Source organism: Sebastes umbrosus, chromosome 7 (assembly GCF_015220745.1).
Source record: "Sebastes umbrosus isolate fSebUmb1 chromosome 7, fSebUmb1.pri, whole genome shotgun sequence".
Lineage (NCBI taxonomy): Eukaryota > Metazoa > Chordata > Actinopteri > Perciformes > Sebastidae > Sebastes > Sebastes umbrosus.
In genome coordinates this window covers 9,546,009-9,564,682 of record NC_051275.1, presented here as the reverse complement: position 1 = coordinate 9,564,682, position 18,674 = coordinate 9,546,009, and the positions used below count along the sequence as shown (strand labels likewise).

General features: G+C 42.3%; 1 protein-coding gene across 19 annotated transcripts in view; it reads left to right on the top strand.

The window, feature by feature from the left end:
• myo18ab (myosin XVIIIAb) overlaps nucleotides 1–18,674 on the top strand; it is a 142,326-nt gene that overhangs the window by 31,834 nt on the left and 91,818 nt on the right. For 3 of the 19 annotated variants that reach the window (XM_037775578.1, XM_037775582.1, XM_037775577.1), the window contains exons 2-15: nucleotides 1,313–1,421; nucleotides 1,822–1,851; nucleotides 3,115–4,332; nucleotides 6,292–6,354; nucleotides 7,896–8,060; nucleotides 9,262–9,327; nucleotides 10,419–10,506; nucleotides 11,804–11,910; nucleotides 13,998–14,174; nucleotides 15,941–16,151; nucleotides 16,582–16,724; nucleotides 16,837–16,937; nucleotides 17,384–17,447; nucleotides 18,183–18,327. In XM_037775578.1, the coding sequence (XP_037631506.1) occupies nucleotides 1,383–1,421; nucleotides 1,822–1,851; nucleotides 3,115–4,332; nucleotides 6,292–6,354; nucleotides 7,896–8,060; nucleotides 9,262–9,327; nucleotides 10,419–10,506; nucleotides 11,804–11,910; nucleotides 13,998–14,174; nucleotides 15,941–16,151; nucleotides 16,582–16,724; nucleotides 16,837–16,937; nucleotides 17,384–17,447; nucleotides 18,183–18,327 (2,617 nt within the window). In that variant the 5' untranslated portion in view covers nucleotides 1,313–1,382. Of the gene's footprint in view, nucleotides 1–226; nucleotides 560–1,312; nucleotides 1,422–1,821; nucleotides 1,852–3,114; nucleotides 4,333–6,291; nucleotides 6,355–7,895; nucleotides 8,061–9,261; nucleotides 9,328–10,418; nucleotides 10,507–11,803; nucleotides 11,911–13,997; nucleotides 14,175–15,940; nucleotides 16,152–16,581; nucleotides 16,725–16,836; nucleotides 16,938–17,383; nucleotides 17,448–18,182; nucleotides 18,328–18,674 lie in introns of those variants that run through there. The other 16 variants (XM_037775585.1, XM_037775589.1, XM_037775584.1 and 13 more) reach the window with 12 other exon arrangements.

The following is an 18,674-nucleotide window of genomic DNA, read 5'->3' as shown; positions in this document are numbered from 1 at the left end:
CTTTCTCTAAGGGAGTAATCTGGCCAACAGCCTACTGTCTAATCCAAAAATAAACCTATTAGTCAGTGCTCTAATTCAGTGACCAGTGATAAAAGCCACTAACCGCAAGCCAGATCTGGACACTGTCCCATACCCAGTGAAAGGCTAAAGACTTCATGTCCAAATCAGATTTTTGGTGACCAGCTTTGTTTTGTTTTGTGTCAAATTAATTAGATAAATAAGAAAAATCTAGATTTAGGATTTCTGCTTTGTCCAAAGGTGGGTTTAAGTTTGTAGTTTGCTTCTAGGAAAGATGGAGAAGGGAGGCTGTGATTCTTGACCTGGAAGAAGGCCTAAGGGCCAAAACGACATCTCCTTAAACAAACCTACTTTGTTAGATTTAGGAAGAGATTGTTGTTTGGGTTAAAATAGACCCTTTTCTGGTAGAAAACCCTGAAGGCAAACTTCTCCCCTGTGCGGCGAAACATCATCTGAATGAAAGAGAAACACATATGGAGCCAGTGTGGGACACTTTTTTTCCCCCACTTTCAAGAAAAATGTCTCAAAGCATTTGTAATCTGTAAGCAGCGCATGTGCTGGCGTTGGTTTGGTTTGCGCTAATGCTCCTGCTCTTCTTTTGGTTCAGAACTGTCTGATCCTGCCTCCCTCATTGGCTAGCCTGATGCTTTTATACACAGAAAGTAGATGCATGGCTGAGTAGACATTTACCATAATGCATTAGTGAAGATAAAGGGTCAGGGTAGACAAGATGAAGTGCTTAACGTTATGATCATGAAAATGTCATTTTAAGATAATCCTGTATGGGGTTGGGCGATATGACTGGGCCTACTGTAAAGATTTGGCAATACCATTTCCACCAATTCTCGCGTGATCTTGTGCAATCTCACTATATCGCGATCTTGCAAATCCAGCAAGGGCTATATCGCCCAGCCCTGATCCGTACATTGTTTTTTGATGTTGGTCTTGAGACCTGGCCTCAAGGATGCATCACTTTGGGCATTTTGTTTGTATTTTTGTATACCATTCACTGTTTCCAAGGGTGTTGTGCACTATTAGGTCGTAGTAGGATGATGATAATCTTTGATCCCTTTTTTTTTTGAATGTGGTATATTTTTTGATTTTTGTGTTTTCGTTTCTCTAAACCGGCTCTAATCTCCTGTTCATCCTCTACTTGTCCTATAGACGCTATTCATTGCTTTGCGATCAACATGTGGCTCTGCCTACACTGAAAAATTCAATGATCTCTGTGGCCTGACGATCCTCATCTCTGTTCATCTGTCTCTGTGTGTTCTCACCATTCTTCCTCTCCCAGCTCCCCTCCACCTCCTCTTCCTCCTGTTCTCATCTCATCCATCGCAGCCCATGACAGCAGATCAGCCAACATGGCATTCTCATCTCGCTTTTCCTTCTGGGAGCAAAAGGGAAGTCTCATTTGGACATTTCATAAAGCACTCTTACACTGCATGGTATTACAGTGTTTTACACCCTGTATTAACATGTGTGCTTTTAGATACGTGTGGCTTTTTGCTTGTATCACACTAAGAACGTGATGGCTTTCACTCATGTATAAGCTAATGTTAGTAGCTGTGACTTTGTACCACCTATGCCATTTGCTGGACACTTAACCAATGCAAGAAGTGCATCAATTTTAGTTTGAGTGTTTGTATCGAAAGAAAGATGTTGCAGTTAAAAAAAAATCACTTCAGTGCAAAAGAACAGAACATGTGCATGTTTTGAGGTTTGCACGGTGTGTGATGGACAACAGCTCCATGTAGTGTTGAGGTTTTCATCTAGTCTTCTTTTTTATATCAACACGTTTAGATCAAAGAAGATAAACCGGGAAGCGCAAGTGTAAGTAAATACTGTCCTTTTCACTTTGGTATATACAGTATTTTTCTGGTCGTCAGAGTAGTGATGTTAGAGCTGTCTTATGTCTGCCAGGGATCAATCCAGGTCTAGTGATTTATCGAGGTGTTCTTTGTAGAGAACAAAGTCCAAGTTCTTGCTGTATTGTGTATATATTTTAAAAAACTCGACTCATTGAACGTTAGTATCGCACACATTGCTAATTTTGATCAGACTCGGAAAGATGTTCATGAGATTTGATCATTAGCTTAATAGCCCAAGATGCTATGAAAGGCTACTTTTTTTTTTTTTTGCTTCATTTGTGAACAAGTTCCATTCACAAAAATGTTACCCAAGAGATAAATGGAGACCTGGAAGTCCTGCTTTTGGACAAATTCTCTCAAATCAAGCTTGTACAAGTGCTTCTTGCATTTGGCCCATTGACTTTGAGGATCATTATTAAGTAAAACTGTATGAAAGCATTTTTAAAAAGTTGAAATCATCCAGGGAACCAGGCCTCCAGGCCTCCAAGCCTCTACAAAAGAGCATGCACCCTGTCTTACTGAAGACTCCGTAGCTAGTCATGGAGGGGGTGCTCTATCAGCCATAATCATGTGTTGAGAATGACTTGTGCTTGTAAGAATATCTGTTTGTCATACTGTGAGCAGCTGGTCATTTCACAATAAGTTTCAACAAATGGCCCGTCAGTCGGTTCTCCGAGATATTTTGGCTTCTTCATAGCATCTTAAGTGCCCTGCAAACCCTCCTAAAAAATACATTGATTTTGGTATAACAGGGTTCTTTAAATAGTCAGCGAGGAGTGTAGTAAGCAGCAAGCTGTTCTGTCAACTTCTGCATAGTCAGACAGTTTTTGTAGTTTTGGATTAAAATTTGTCTGACATTAGACAGAGTAGATTAGAGTTGTGTGATTGATCAGTGTACCCATAAAGGTACCAAATCTTGAGCCAAATTTGTGCTTGGTTTTTGCCTGATTTTATGAATAAAGCTGAAAGACACTGAATATTTTATGTACAAAGTTTGGTATCTAATATTGCGTTAAGGTTAATAGGCCTGTCTGTTTGGGTAAGGGTTAGTCTTAAACTCATGTCTCTTACTAGTCTTCAATAATTGTCAGCCACAATGACTGCAGACACGTTCAGCTCAACGTAACACATCAATATTTTGATTATTAAAGACAAAGACATGATGCTTGGATTTTCCTTCATTATTCACATCCTTACATCTCCTCTCTTTCCTCTCTACGAGAAGTCAGACAGTGAAGGTCTGCCCAGCCGTGCCATGTCAGTGCCAGCTCTAGACCCTGGCAGGGGGTTATTCCGGTCAACAAGTCCCTCATCAGTTTCCCCTACGAAGTCTGTAGGCCGGGTCAGGAGTCCTTCGCCACCTAAAGCCAGGGCACCTGTTAAAGTGCCAGAACGCTTCAAAAGCCCTGAGCCACCGCCAAAGAGCCCTAAACATCCACAAGCTCCTCTGAGTCCAGAGCCAGTTATGAACAGTGAGCGAGAGCAAAATGGTATAATGGGCAGGAGTGTGGTCAATGTTACAGCCAATGGTAATACCAAACTTACAGGCACCAGCACCAACCAGATGGATACTACAGAGGACAAGGGTCTGACTCGTAAGAAAGTAGTAAAGGTGGTTCGTCGTGTTGTCAGGAAAGTCCTGCCCTCAGAAGAGGACGAGACCATTGTGCCAACACAACCATCAGACAGAGCTCCACAAGCAGCCAAGCCTGCTGCCGAACCAGTTAAAGCAGTGCCAGCACCAGCTTCAGTGTCTAAGGCCCCCATGATGTCAGGGTTCTCTTTTAAACACGACGTCATCAAAACGGAAGACAAAGACGACATTTCGCGAGGATTGACAAACCTCATGGTCAGAGGCAGGACAAGGGAGCCCCGCCCGCGAGTACTTAAAGATGAACGACCAGAAAAAATCGAGTTGGAGAAGAAAAATGAGAAGAAAGAGGTAAAAGTTGTTGAGCCTGAGGAGAAGAAAGAAGATAAAACTACCATAAAGCCACACGAGGTAGAACACAAACTGACAAGCTCAGGTCCAGCTATACGGGATGTCAAATCTCCTGTGGTTGCTGTAAACCCGACCAGCGCGGCTTCTGAGCGCTCCGCTCCAACACCTTCCAAATCGACTCATTCCAGACCCTCATCTCTCCCGCCAGTTGTTGGCTTCATCCCAGCTCCTAAGCCCACACCATTGTCTCCACCTCCTGGCTTCATACCTGCACCCAAACCAACTGCTGTCAAAAAACCCACTCCTACAAATCCTCCTGCTATCACCCCAGCGGCCCAAAAGTCTTCCCCCCTCTCTCCTCCACCACGTTTCATCCCAGCTCCTAAACCCTCTCCAATCGCAACTCCTGTGAGCCCTGCTCCTCCCCGTCCCAATCCTAGTCCACTGTCTCCCCCTCAAGTGGTCATTCCCATTCAACAAACTGGTGTCAATCAACAAAAGGTACACTGTCCACACTTCGCATGTCTGGTCAACATTTAGGACATTGGTGTGGAAAGCGCATGACCATTTGAAATGCATGTTTGAAATGAAAGAGCACTGTGGAGTTTGCTTACAGACACCACATATGTGTGTAACCTCAGCGTGGCATGGGTTTAGAGTCACTTGATAGCCGTTGTAAGCATGCTACAAAACATACAAAGGAAATATTGTTTGCCTTTCTTCCAAATAACTAGGTAAAAGTTAACTGAGAATAGCCTACTTTCTCTTTTGAGCCACTGGTGACAGGGCCAAAGTCCTGGCGTTGATGTCAGTCAGTTGGTTTGCTGTCCTGTTTTCTACTCAATCCCCAGTGGGAAAGAGACAGTGTAGCCAATGTTGTGCCTTAACCTGGCGAGCTAAAGGTCAGCAATGAATCAAATAAAGCAAAAACATAGGCTCAGGTCTGGTCCAGGTCTTAGATTTTGTGGTACCATTTGGGCTTACCTGAGTCGGGTTGTAAAGATGCAGATTTGGGTCTCAGTTTTGCGCACATTCTAAACAAAAAATAGAGCAAGATATGACGACCAGACTGCCGTGAAATACGGTATATTGGTTTTCTTAATGGTTTTGGTAGATCCCTGACTTTTGTGTGGTGCCACGATCTGCTCACAATTTCCTCTTGACCAGTATATTTTAAAGTAATGGCTGGAATGCCATTAACTTTGCTGAAAACATTTTTGCTCCCAAGGGGATAAACCCATTAGATTTTAATTATATGTTATGTTCAACATATCCTGCCAGTGGGGCTTTTGACTTTTGGTCCTTAGTTGTTATCTTTGTCTTTTGTTTCTGGGCACAGAACAAGTCAAGTCATTTTATTTTACAAGTCCTCTATTGTTGAATGCCTTGCTCCTGGGCACCTCAACAGTGGCTATTGAGGAGTAGGAATTATTTATTTTTTTTACTTCCGGACAACAATTTCCCATTCTGATGACCTATCAGTCACAAACCCTTTATTTCCTCTCCAACTTGCTAATTTCCTCACACACTTGGTTTTGCTGTCAAAATAACAAGTTGTTTATTTGTTAGAGACTTTAGTGTTTTTTGTGGTTTGGCAGATTTTAAAAGCGTGATCTTTTTGAGATTCATGAGCCTTCAAACCTCTTCTGTGAAGTCTACCATCAAAACAGGGAGAACAGTTGCGCTTTTATTCCTCACCCATGAGATCTTACATAGCAGAATGTAGCTCATAAGCCTTGTTTAGAAAAGCAGAGTCCCACCCGAGACTGCTCCAAATAAGGGACTTCAGTAGCCTAGCGTGTCTAGTCACTAACAGGAGACCCATGGAGAGCCAATTACTGCAGTGCTGCATTCTGCGAGAGGAACTCAAAACCCATGAACAGGCACAGATAGCACAACTTTACAGATGGAAGACATAGTTAGAAAAAACTGATTTTCCTCACTGATCTCATTGATCTCCCTGGGTCTTAGTCTACTCCAAACACATGCTGCCTCTAACCAGCACAGTAACTCTAGGAAGGAATTTGCTGCTAGATTCTCAAATCATACCATTTACTGTGTCATACTTTGGGATGGAGGGATGTAGTAGATTGGAAATCAACTTGTGTCTTGCAAATATGTTTCCCTTTAAAAGACATTTGTATTGTTGTGTGCGGCATTGATTTGCTGGTGTGCATGCTTTTTGAAGCACCTTCTGAACATTTACCTTGGGAGTACTACTAACACGGTCTTTTCAAATCAGACTCCACAAATAACACAAGATGCTATTTAATGTTGATGACGAAGTGTGAGTGTGCACAGTCTCCTGTAGGGAACATGCGTAAAGACGGTCTTTGATTTGTAAGCGGACTACATCACATATCCACATGTTTTATAACTTTGTGTTTGTGTGTAGTCATGGGCTTTGCTTCAGCTTTATTAGTGGGCTTAGTGTTGATGTGTTGCTGCTTTGACCTGTAGGAGGAACCGCTCAGTCCCACCGAGGAGGCTCAGAGACGCCTGATGAGGATCTTCAGTGCCCCTGTAAATCACCCTGCTACATATTATTGATGTCTTTGCTTGGCTTTGTTTGTCCATTTTAATCCCTAGTTTAACAGCACATTTTTGTGCCAGCACTACAGACTATGGCCCTAAAGCTGAGTCAAATTAACACTGCTCAAAAAAAATCTGCATTATGAGCTTTACTCAGTTCTACTGCATGTTTGTTTTCTCAATCTCAGAGTTGGCTTGCCGAACCTCAGCCTCCCTAACTTAAACAGTGATTGCTCCCCTAGGCTGTTAGTATTAGTCACCATGCCTAACATGCATGTATATTTACAGAGACACACAGCAGAGGAAAGTATTAGCAGGGTGTCTCTTGCCCTCCTGACGGGGGCAGAACAGTTGCTCTACCAGCTGCGACTCATGACAGAGTGAAATATTATCCCCTCTGCTGGTGTCCTGACTCCAGTGCTCTGACCCTTACTTCTCTAACTCTGTTTCTCTGGCTTTTGTCATGCACTTGTATTGCTTACTCACCTCTCAACTTATCTGTTAACTATGGCTGCTCTCAAAAGTCACATTTCCGTTTCCCAGTTGAAGATTTGGTCTCTTTGCTTGCTTTTGTAGACTCATTGGAAAGTTTCCTACACACACACTAGGGATGTCCCAATCAACTATTTTCGGAGTCCTGTAATATTGGCTATATACCAAAACTGAATCCGGTCCGAGAGACAGCTATATCGTTACTGCTACTCGCCATCACACACACACCCTCTTTCTCTCCCTCTCTCTCTCGGTCTCTCTCTCTCGGTCGACCCCACACTTGCTAATGTTACGCCGCTAGCACCGCTCTCTAACATCGCCCACTAACGCCGCTCACTAATGCCGCTCACTAATGCCGCTCACTAACGCCGCTCACTAACGCCGCTCACTAATGTCGCTCGTTTCCTCGTCATGATTCCACTTGTCTCATGTCTGCGCGACTGTCTTTGCGGAATGCATAACCGAAGCACCGCTAGCACTGTTTGGATGTTTAGGCATGAGGTGCGCTTGGACAGAAATAGTGAAACAGACGTGCCGTGAGACTTTCAAAATAAAGGCGCATCTTAAAGATGATATGTATCAATGTTTTCACTTTGCATCGATGATGATATTGGACCGTTGATCATTCAAACGATATATCGATCCAGATCAATGGATCGTTACACCCCTACATGTTTGTTGGAATTAAACAGAAGTGATGTCAGTTAGTGATATCAGATAAGACCTGCCGCCTTTTAATGTGCCACGCTGACAGTCATTAATAACTGCGTTTTGTTTGAACTTATCATTTTGTCACTGTAAAGAACTCATCTTCATCCCATGTTTACTCATTGCAAAGCCATTTTCACTTTTCCATTACTCTGTCAAGGGTCCATGCTCTTTGTCTTAGCTTTTATTCACTGCCTTTTCATCATCCAAAGTTCCATGTTGACCTTGTCTTCTTCTCTCTCCTGTTCTTCCCCTCATTCTCTGTCCTCTTCATACCGTACACGCCGCTTTGCTGGTTGTCGTTGTCTCGCTGTGGTTGCTTTGTGGCTTAGCTGGAGCTGGCAGTCAGTGTTCCGCCCTCTGTCCAAGCCCCCGCCCCCGCCCCTGCGGCCCCGCAGCCCCAGGGCCCTCTCCAGGGCCCCCTCCAGGTACCGCAACCCTCCAGCCCTCCTCTGGGCCTCCTGGCTGGAGTTTGTACTCGTGTGACTTGTTGGAGTGTAAGGCCCGGAATCCTTCTAACTTTCCCTCCTTTTCCTCATTTCCCTTGTCTGCAGTATTTCCAACATGTGTATCAGGCTGCGGCCAATACAAAAAGCTGAAGGGCTATAAGATTTAATGCAGTCAGCATCCACATCTGATATAATGCATCAATTCTTTTGTTTTAGCATTGATCAAACCCTTTACATGAATTGATTCCAGACCCGCTTTTTGACTGATCAGAATTGATTGTTTTATTATTAGCCTTACTGTGATAATCCTGGTTGTCAGTAGGAGAACGTTTTGTGACTGTCTAAATACTTTTGGTAAAGGATGACATTAAGGGAAAACATTGACTTATTTCTTTATTTTAAATTTCTTTATTTTAAAGAATGGTCTGAAAGTAACATCTATTAATGGTCTGGGAATATTGACATAATTTAATCTCTTAATCCAGTACAGAGATAGATGTAGGATGTATTTAGCCTTGTTGCAAGAGAAAAGTATAGGAGTATAGTATCTTTCAGGCAGAGCTAGACTAGCAGTTGCTAAATTAGGCTAAACATCTTCTAAACATGTGTTTGTACTGGAAACACAGAGATGGAACTGACTGTTCTTTACTGACCTGATGCTGGGTTTTACAGCAAACCCAAACCCCTGAAGTCTACTTTCTAAACAGTCACTGATTTTTTTTCACACACCATTAAATGTGAATTATTCAGTCAGAAGCTTTTTGGCAGGTCTTTCCTTGTTTGGTCATCGACATAAGGTGTAATTTGTAACACAATTGCATGACGTAACTTTCTTTTCATGACACACCAGGCTGATAGAAGCAACCCGCATGGGCTTTGTATCTTTTGGTTGGCGGTGTTGTGTGGCTTATTATTACGTTTAGGTGCTACCCCAACTTTATTGTCATGCAACCATTTTATTCCATGAGTATCTGTAAACATTTCACCAGTGTAAGTGTAATATTAGAGCAGATCTACCATTAATAACTGGTCTTTTCATAGATGATCATCACAAACTGGGTTTCTTTCTCACAGGTGTGCTGGATAAGTATTACAAACTGTTCAGATGCAATGACAGTCTACAGCTATGCAGATGATACTTCCATTTATTTGTGTGCTTATTTATTTGTATGCTTGTCTGTATAACATTTGTTACTTACTGTATATATAACTGTGACCTTTGACCTCTTCATGCTGGCCATATCACCAGGGATCAGTGGAAGAGGACCCTGTGGCCCTCCTTCAGGCATCTCATGCTGCAGCTCAGCAATCCCAGGTCTGGCCTGAACTGTGCCTGAGTGTAATCCACCACCAGCTCCACCCATGATCACTCTGCACCATAGAATGTTGTGCTGTGTTGTGCTCTCTCCCTTTGCTTGCGAAGAGCAGTGTGTCTTGTTCACGTTTCCCATTAAAAACTAGTCACCAATAGTTATGACTTAAAGGGTAACTTTGGTACCTGGACCCTATTTTCCCATGTTTTTGTGTCTAACCGACTAATAGGGACAGCAATTTCTGAAATTGGTCCAGTATTGAGGGAGAGCGCTGTAGACGGCAGCTGCTCAAGGCAGCTGCTCAAGGCAGCTGCTCACGGGTTGTAATATGGTGCTATTAGGGCAAGGTGGCACTGTCATTTACATCCACTAAAAGTGCTTGTGTTTGCCAGTGGCCGGTCAGTGGCAAAAACAAGAACTTTTAGTGGATGTAACGTTAAATCGACACTGCCTACTCACCCTTGCGGCTTGTTTTGTGGCTGCCGGTTACAGCGTTATCCCTCAATTCTGGACCAATTTAGAAAAAATGTTGTCCCCATTAGACACCGAGACATAAAAACTTGTGAAACTATGGTCCAGGTTTAAAAATCCCAAAGTTTAACTGGTTCTTTGGGTTTGGTTCCAAAAATATCTTAATTTTTCACGTGTTTCTATTATTTCAGTTCTTTAGTTCTTGTGTTCCTCCTCACTTTTGTCCCCTTTGTGTTCACTGAACCAAGGTAATTCCTGGTATTTTTGTTACCAGGGTTGCCATTGAACCCACCTCACATACCCCCTGAGGCTTGTTATATTGGCATATGTCTGTTTTGAAGTTTCTCACACACAAAAATGCACACACACATTCTCACACACCAACCTGAAAGAGCAAGCAGTGCTCAGTGGACTTGGAAGCCTTTGAGTTCACTGTCATACACTGCATGTTCATCATCTTGGCAAGCTTTCCCTTCATAACCTTTCAGCATGTGGTGGTGTCAAACTGGAAATACTGGTGGTTCAGAAAAACCCAGTGTGACTGAGTGGTCCTGTGACGTGACAATAATAATGTCCTCGTCGCTGCTCTCCAGTCATTTTTCTTGTCCTTTCTGTCCACCAGGTGAAGACAGAGGAGCAGATCGTAGCGGAGCAGGCCTGGTATGGATCAGAGAAAGTCTGGCTCGTCCACAAAGATGGCTTCTCCCTGGGTGAGTTGGAATTACTTGGCTTTCTTCTTAAACATTCCAATGCAAGACATTTCTAACCTTTGTGTAAGCAATTTTGTTCTCACTGTTATACATGTGGGTGTCTTTTACTTCAATTTAATCTTGTTACTCCAAGCAAGTGTAATTACAAAGATAATAGGATTTAAATTGATTTGTAAATGAATTCATATTTTATGTAGTTTTCTGAAATGTGTGAGTAGGGATAGATTTCAGCATAAAATAGGTTGTAAAGTTCCGAAAAAAATAAGAAAGAAATATAAAATAAGAGCCGATCCAAATGCATTTGCCACCTTTCTGGTGAGTGACGTGTCAGCGCTGCGGATATCCTGATGGGGAAATTAGCCTTGCTGTTTCCCATTGGTCTCTACCCATTGCTGGATTATTATATATAATTGCTTTCCTTTTTAATACATCATAAAACATTCAGGTGGCACATTAATATATTACATGCTCATATTTATCAAATTTTCATAGGGAAAGTTTTCGTAGTGCTAGACATGATGGAATATTGGGTGGTAAAAGGTTGTCAGATTCTTTAGTTTTTCTGTCAGCGGAGGGAAAAGGTTGTGTTGTCTCTTCTGCTTGTAGGGGCATATTCACACCTGCTTTGTTTAGTTCGGTTGAATCGAACCCTGGAGCGTTTAGCCTCTCGGTGCGGTTCGTTTGGGCAGGTGTGAACACAGCAATCGCACTCGGGTGCGCACCAAAACAAGCGAACCGAGACCTCCTTGAAGGGGTGGTCTCGGTTCGCTTCCAAATGAACTGCGGTACGTTTCGGTACGCTTCGTTTGTGGTGAGAACATGATCCGACCTCGATCCGGCCCGACTGGAGAAAGCATTGCACCTTTTTGGATTAAACCAGCTCCGGTAGCAAGCTGTGCTGTGCATGTCGACACCAGACACCAGACAACATTACTACACAAGAGCCTACGCTTGCCCTCGCTATTCACATCAGTACTAAACAGGTGTAACGTCAGGCTGTGTTGAAGACAACGGGCATACCTGATGGATCTTCGGAAATATTTTCAATTTGGTCAACAATTTGGTCCCTGATTCGGACCAGAGCAAACGAACTACAGGTGTGAAAACGCCCTAAGTGACATGAGAAGCTCTGGTTCCATCCATGTGGTAGTCTGCAATCTCCAAAGTTTTAAATATGAAACTCATAAACTTTGTTTTGGCCTAATATTTTGCCAGTTTAGAGAAACAGATGAGTTTGAGCCCTTCTAGCAGGCTAATAGCTGCTTTTATCAGTGTTTCCTGTATTTTCTCTCCCCAGCCACCGTAGTGAAGACAGAGGAAGGCTCCCTGCCAGAGGGCAAGGTGAAAATCAAACTGGAGGATGATGGGACAATACTGGAAGTGGACGAAGACGACATAGAAAAGGTGAATAGGAGATGGCTCCAAATGGTTAATGGGAGTGCACCGGGAGGAATCTGTGCCGATTTAAGTGCTCCTCTGTACAGTTTGATACACACTGTTCATCCATACCAATTTAATAACGTGTTTTATGGCGTGTTATTAGTTCTTCATACTCACTTCTGGGCATGAATAATATCATTTGTAAGACTGAATCTGATCTCATCATGTCAGTTGAGGATGCACAGTACAACATTTCTATCACAGATCATACACACATCCTCACAGTATCACAGTATTAGCAATTACCAAGTAATTGCGTATATAATTGTATCTATTAATTATAAAGATGAGTGTGTTATTGACTGTTCAAAACAAGAAAATTAGTTGATGCCTTTGTTCTGGTGATTCATAATTGATTTCTTAGTCAAGCCATATTTCCGCTTCTAATAAAACAGGATGAAGTGTAGTTCATTTAATATTTTATTCAGTAGACTCCATGTACAATTATATAGATGCATGTCTAGCCTGAAGCAGTCCCTGGGCAGGATGGAAGAGGTCTACTCTCCACCTGTCACTTAGTCTGTGTGAGAGAGCCACAGATGGCCATAGAGGACACTGACAGCCAGTAGGGGACAGGTCAGACGGGACAGTTGGACATTTTGGTAGTTGTTGACATTTGCTTACTGCCACGATCAGACGTTTGTAAAATCTCTGAAGATTTGTTTACTGGAATGAAACAACTTTGTTATTCATGTCGTTGCCAAGATTTTGACGATAAGGCTCTGAGCATCAGTACCACCCAGAGGACGAAAAAGTAATTTGGTTTGATGATGTAATGAAGTCATTGACCTTCCTGTTTAGTGGACTTTCTAAAAATATACAGAATCACTGTCAGTGTACTTAACTGAAAAAAAGAGAAGAGCCCTCTTAACACCGGCAGGATAAAAGCTACCGCCATGCAGTGGACAGCATACCTGATGACATAAGCACCGAAGCGTCTTTCTGACCTGGTGATATTCATCATTTTCTTACTGTGATCAACTCCCACGTGAGGACCAAAACCAACAGTGAATGTATCTATTAACAAGTACTGTGGGTGTGTATCAAAGCCTGATATCTCTTCTTTCTCTGTGCCATAGAGCTCCATTGTTGTTAAAAAGACATCAGTGAGTCACACTGTGGCACTGGATGACATGTTCCTTCATCACCATGAGCACACAAACTGTAGTTTATTTTGATTCAATCCCACACACACCGTCCTGCTGCCACAAATACTCGCTGGAGCAGCAGATTAATCCGCCGCTGACAATATTCCCCAACAAATGTAGTATTTCATCCTGTTTAAGTATTTTGCCAAAAACTACAGTTTCACATGATTTAGAAAAGCACTGAACCCTTTTTTAAAGAATTGAACTATACATTTTTGAGTTGTTTTTAAAAATGTACATCTTCAGCAGGAACCAGTGGCCTTGGGGTTGAGAGTAGGGATGTCAGAGAGCAACACATTGTTGGTTTGGGTATGCACGTGGGATTTGAAGCCTGATTCTTTCAAGGAAGGAGATGAGAAGGTGATGGAAGATGGGTTATTTTTATTTTAAATAAACTAATTGTCCAAATAGCCAACAAATAAACCAGCATAATATTAGAAGATGCTGCATGTTTCACCATATCCAACAATAAAGGTATTGTGAGATACATATTTGTGTGTCAGGTCAAGATAGAATCTTAAGAATTCAGGCTTTCATTGCAGGCAATCAAATAGGACAGCACTGGTGATAATGATGCACATCCAGATCAACACTTAATCAAATGTATGAAGCATCAGTAAATAATTGCAAACTTAGAGGCAGTTTGGCAATAAGAAAGAGAACAACCTCTGTTTTAATTGCATCAGCTTGTTGCCTGTGGGGTTTTCCATGTGGCTTTCAACATTCCTCCATAGTGATGCCCCTTACTTGAACCTCGATGACCTGGATCATCTTACAGTACTGTACAGACCTTAAACGTGCTCCCATTTCAACTAATAGTCCAGGGGTTTTCACTATCTGGTTACCCGTCCCTCTGTTACTAGTTGAAGGCTATCGTCGTCATCTCTCTCTTTCCGTGTGCAGGCCAACCCTCCATCATACAGCCGATCAGAGGACCTGGCTTCACTGCTCTATCTGAATGAATCCAGTGTGATGAACTGCCTGAGGCAGCGCTATGGAGGCAACCTCATCCACACCTACGCTGGAACCAATATGGTGGTCATCAACCCCCTTAGTACACCCTCCATGTACTCTGAGAAGGTAAGTTTAAGAAAGCTTGTATTGCAGCATACTGTTTTAGTACTCATGATTTTAGAATGACATGTTCACCTGTCATATTTGGATGCCCATGTTGTGTGAAAAAGACAAAGCAGAGAAGCCCAAAAAACTTTAAAGGGGACATATCATGAAAAACTCCCTTTTTCAGTGCTTCTGCTCATACATTTGGGTATCTGGAGTGCTTACCAACCCACAAACTGTTTTTTTGTGGGCTGCCTCGATCAGAAAACGTGTGATTCATCAAGCCATTGGCTCCCCTTCCTATGTCACATGCAGGCTCAATAGAATATATCGCCCACAGCTTGAGAACTACCTTTGTAAAGCTGCACCATATTTCTCTTGCAAGCAGTGTCTGAAATTAACTTTTTCACTGCCTGCCACTGTGGCAGGCAAGTATTTTTTTTGTGTGCTGCTCAAAAATTGTATCTACCACCTTTGAAATCTATGCACTAAATGAAGGAATAACAAATGAAACAAATATCTTGGCAAGCTGTCAGGAAGTTAAACAGGTCATAATTCCCTCTCTAATACCTAGCTGTGAAAACATCTCCTACAAACAACTGGATTTATTCAAGTTTCTCACTAAAAATGTAATTTTTCGAACACATCATGATAACATTTTAATTTACTTTCACCCAATAGTCATTTTTACAGAGCAGAGCTTGAACGCCTCATAATAATAACTCAATGGCATTTCCGTTAACATTAGTAGCTCTGTTATTTAGCCAAGCAGGACTGTGCTGTCCACCGGCTGCTAACAGGTAACGTTACTAGCCGTCCTCCTTTTGATTACAACATGGATTTGTTGTTCATAGTTTTGCATTATCAGGTGAAAATATGGTGTGCCCCTGAGGTTTAGTCGTAGTAGCGCCACGCTTTTGAGCGTTTTTTTTCTCTCCACCATGGCTCTGGTCCCAAACAATCTGAAACATGATACAGCGTGCGTATGCGTCACACATGCGTAACTGTTGGAAAGCATCAATAAGAGGAATCGATAGTCACGGAGGCCTGAGATGCATAGGAATCAGACAACTAGGAACCAACAAGAACCGATCTGTGTTCCCATTCCTGGCGTTTTCCCTGTGTTCCCTGTTTATCTGCCACTGCCGCCAATTTACCCGTATTTGGTGGGTGGCGGGTGCTAATTTCATACCCTGATTGTAAGCCATCAGAGCAGACTGGGCTTCATCGGGAGGGGTCTTAAAGAGACAAGTGCTAAAACGGAGTGTTTCAGACAGAGGGTGAATACAGGTATATTCAGACAGACAGTATGGGAAAAATAATGTGTTTTTTTAACATTACAGCATGTAAACATGTTCTAGTAGAAACCCCAAATACAAATATGAACCTGAAAATGAGCATAATATGTCCTCTTTAACTTTGCCTTATTAAAGTGAACCTCTTGTTCATCTCCTGCGAGCGCATCAGACAAGTTGCTCTCAGCTTAAATGGAAAACATGAAAAGAGGAAGGAATAAAGAAGACACAGTATCATTCAGTCAGTTTTATGGTATAATCTAATATGAAATTTCCCAGTCTAGGATTGAATTCTACCTGGAACGCATATAAAAATGTCTTAATCATATGTTAATGAAGCTTGCAGACCACCTGTTGAGCTCGATGATTGTCACAAATATTGAATAACTGGCAGAAATTTTACGTTGGCAGCACTGTGTTTGTGGCTTTTATTTTAAGACCTCTCTGCTTAATCGGTTCCCCTGCTGTGTACATCTTCTCCCCCCCTTTCAGGTGATGCACATGTTCAAAGGCTGTCGGCGTGACGACTCTGCCCCTCACATCTACTCTGTGGCCCAGTCTGCCTACCGCAACCTGCTCACCACCCGGCAGGATCAGTCCATCGTTCTGCTGGGCAAGTCAGGCAGCGGCAAGACCACCAACTGCCAGCACCTGGTCCAGTACCTGGTCTCCATCGCCGGCAGCACGGGCAAAATCTTCTCTGGTGAGCCTGCAGATAAAAAAGAGTTCTAGTGTTAAAAAAGTTAACAAAAATCACAGATACTTAAAAATCGCAATACATATCAAATCGGCACCCAAGTATCGTCATAGTATCGAATCGGGAGATAGGTGAATTGTCCCAGCCGTAATAATAATATGTACCCACCATAAGAGCTGCTGTCCTTGTTAGCTTGTTGTTCTTTCCAGTTTATGATCAGTGCTGGGTATAGTGACCTGTTGCAGACTTAGTAGCATCATAGTTGTCTCTGGTGTCATTTATGACAGTAGGCTTAAGTATGTTCTAAGTTACATGTAAACAAACTGCTCAAGTATTCAGTGAAAAACATCAGAGGCATTCTCAATAAAAAAGTTTCTACTAACCCCCAGAGCAAATGATGAGATTCAATTATTTGACATTGTTTTGTTGTACACAGCTGAGAAGTGGCAGGCGGTCTACACCATCCTCGAGGCTTTTGGCAACAGCTCCACCTCTATGAACACCAACGCCAGCCGCTTCTCTCACGTAGTGTCCCTTGACTTTGACCAGGCTGGGCAGGTGGCCTCTGCCTCCATCCAGGTAACACACACACCAACACACACACACACACACACCGATAAGAGATGAAGCTTTGGAGACTATGCCGAGTATGTCCATAGCAGAACTGTCCTGACTGTCTCCTCCTGCTTAGACGATGCTGCTGGAGAAACTGAGGGTGAGCAAACGACCCGAGGCTGAGTCCACCTTCAACGTCTTCTACTACATGATGGCCGGAGCTGACAGCAGCCTCAGGTGACTCGTCTAGCACTTCTTTGTCAACAAAATGAGTAGCATAACTATGAAATCTTATTTTTTTATCTAAGTTATACATATTTCTTTTTAATTTAATTTCATGATTTTGTTTTTTTAAATTGGTCTCCAGTTCCAGGAACATTTGTTGTTCTGATTTGGGCATCGAGTTTGTTGTAGTCATTCCAGGCGACTGTTTGAAATCACTCCCTTGTTCACCTACTCACTATTCCCGATATAATTAACACTCAGTACTTTACTTTAAGGAGCAGCAGAATTAGATTTCAGCTTTTGAACCATTATTATCATATTGCGTCACAAATTGCAGGTAGTGTTGGATAAACTAAATCAAAAGACAGTGTTATTGAAATTCATGTGACATTGAAACCATGTAGAACAGAATCCAGAGGCTGATCCCAGTATCTTACCTCTCTCCTCCTCTCCTTCAGAACCGAGCTGCACTTTAACCACCTGGCTGAGAACAGTGCCTTTGGGATCCTACCACAGTCTAAGGTAATCACACTACATGGTTTAACTGACATTTCTCAGTTCATATTTTCTTTGCTGATTCCTATATTATAGGCCGACCGATACAGGAGTTTTTGAGGCCGATTCCAATATCGATTGGGTTTAAAAAGAGTTCATAGTTTTAAAATTATATAAATATATATGTGTGGAAATCATTTTTTACACAGCCCATACAATGAATACACATTTTTGATGAGGTTCCTGTTTTTTTTTCTCACACAATTGCGACCAAGAAATGTACTGGGCAGGACATGTTACAGCTGACAAATTAATTTTGGTGACACAGTTTCAAAACATTTCTTTAGCATTTCTCTACTTAAATTTCATTTATGGGCTGACATATACGCGGATACCGATGTATCTGCAATAAAGTAATATATATTTTATTTATTTTTCCCCTCTAAGGTGGCAACAGATATTAATGATTTACAAAACATAAAAGGACACAGATAAGTAACAGAGGACAGCATGTGGAAATACAAAGAAAATAATTTGAATTTGACTAAACTAATAGAGATGGAGAGAAGTTGAAGAGAAAAGCCAGTGAAGGAATAAAAATAAATAAACGTAGGGTGTGATCTGTAATAATAATATTGGCCAATATATCGGCCGGGCTCTAACCTCTGTGGTATTTATTGATGAAGTAGCTGTTTGCTGCTGCAACATTTCCACTTCCTGTCAGGGATCTTTACAGTTTGATCTGATCATATCCTTCTCCAGCCTGAAGACAAGCAGCGAGCCTCGCAGCAGTTCACCAAGCTGCAGGCAGCCATGAAGGTGCTGGGCATCTCTGGCGAAGAGCAGAAGGCCCTCTGGCTCATCCTGGGGGCCGTTTACCACCTGGGGGCCGCAGGAGCCACTAAAGGTAGGAACTCCCAACTGACTGACGGCAAATACATCAAATTCTGAGTACATTGCGTCACTTGAAGATTGTCTCATTGTTTATACTGGTTGTTACATGATGAGAACATGAGTCCCTGACTTTAAGGGCTCCACAGCAGGTGTAGAGACATTTCACAGAGTGAGAGGTCAAACCACAAAAAGGCACATTGAAAATATACCCATAAAGGAAAACACTAAAATTCATATACAAAAATATTTGGTGAGCAAGGTTAATCCTTCAAAGGAGCTGAAGGCCAGGCTGGATCGGCTCCTCCTCCCCAAATGACAATGAAATGTGTGTGTTCTCATCTTGTTATGGTGAATAACACC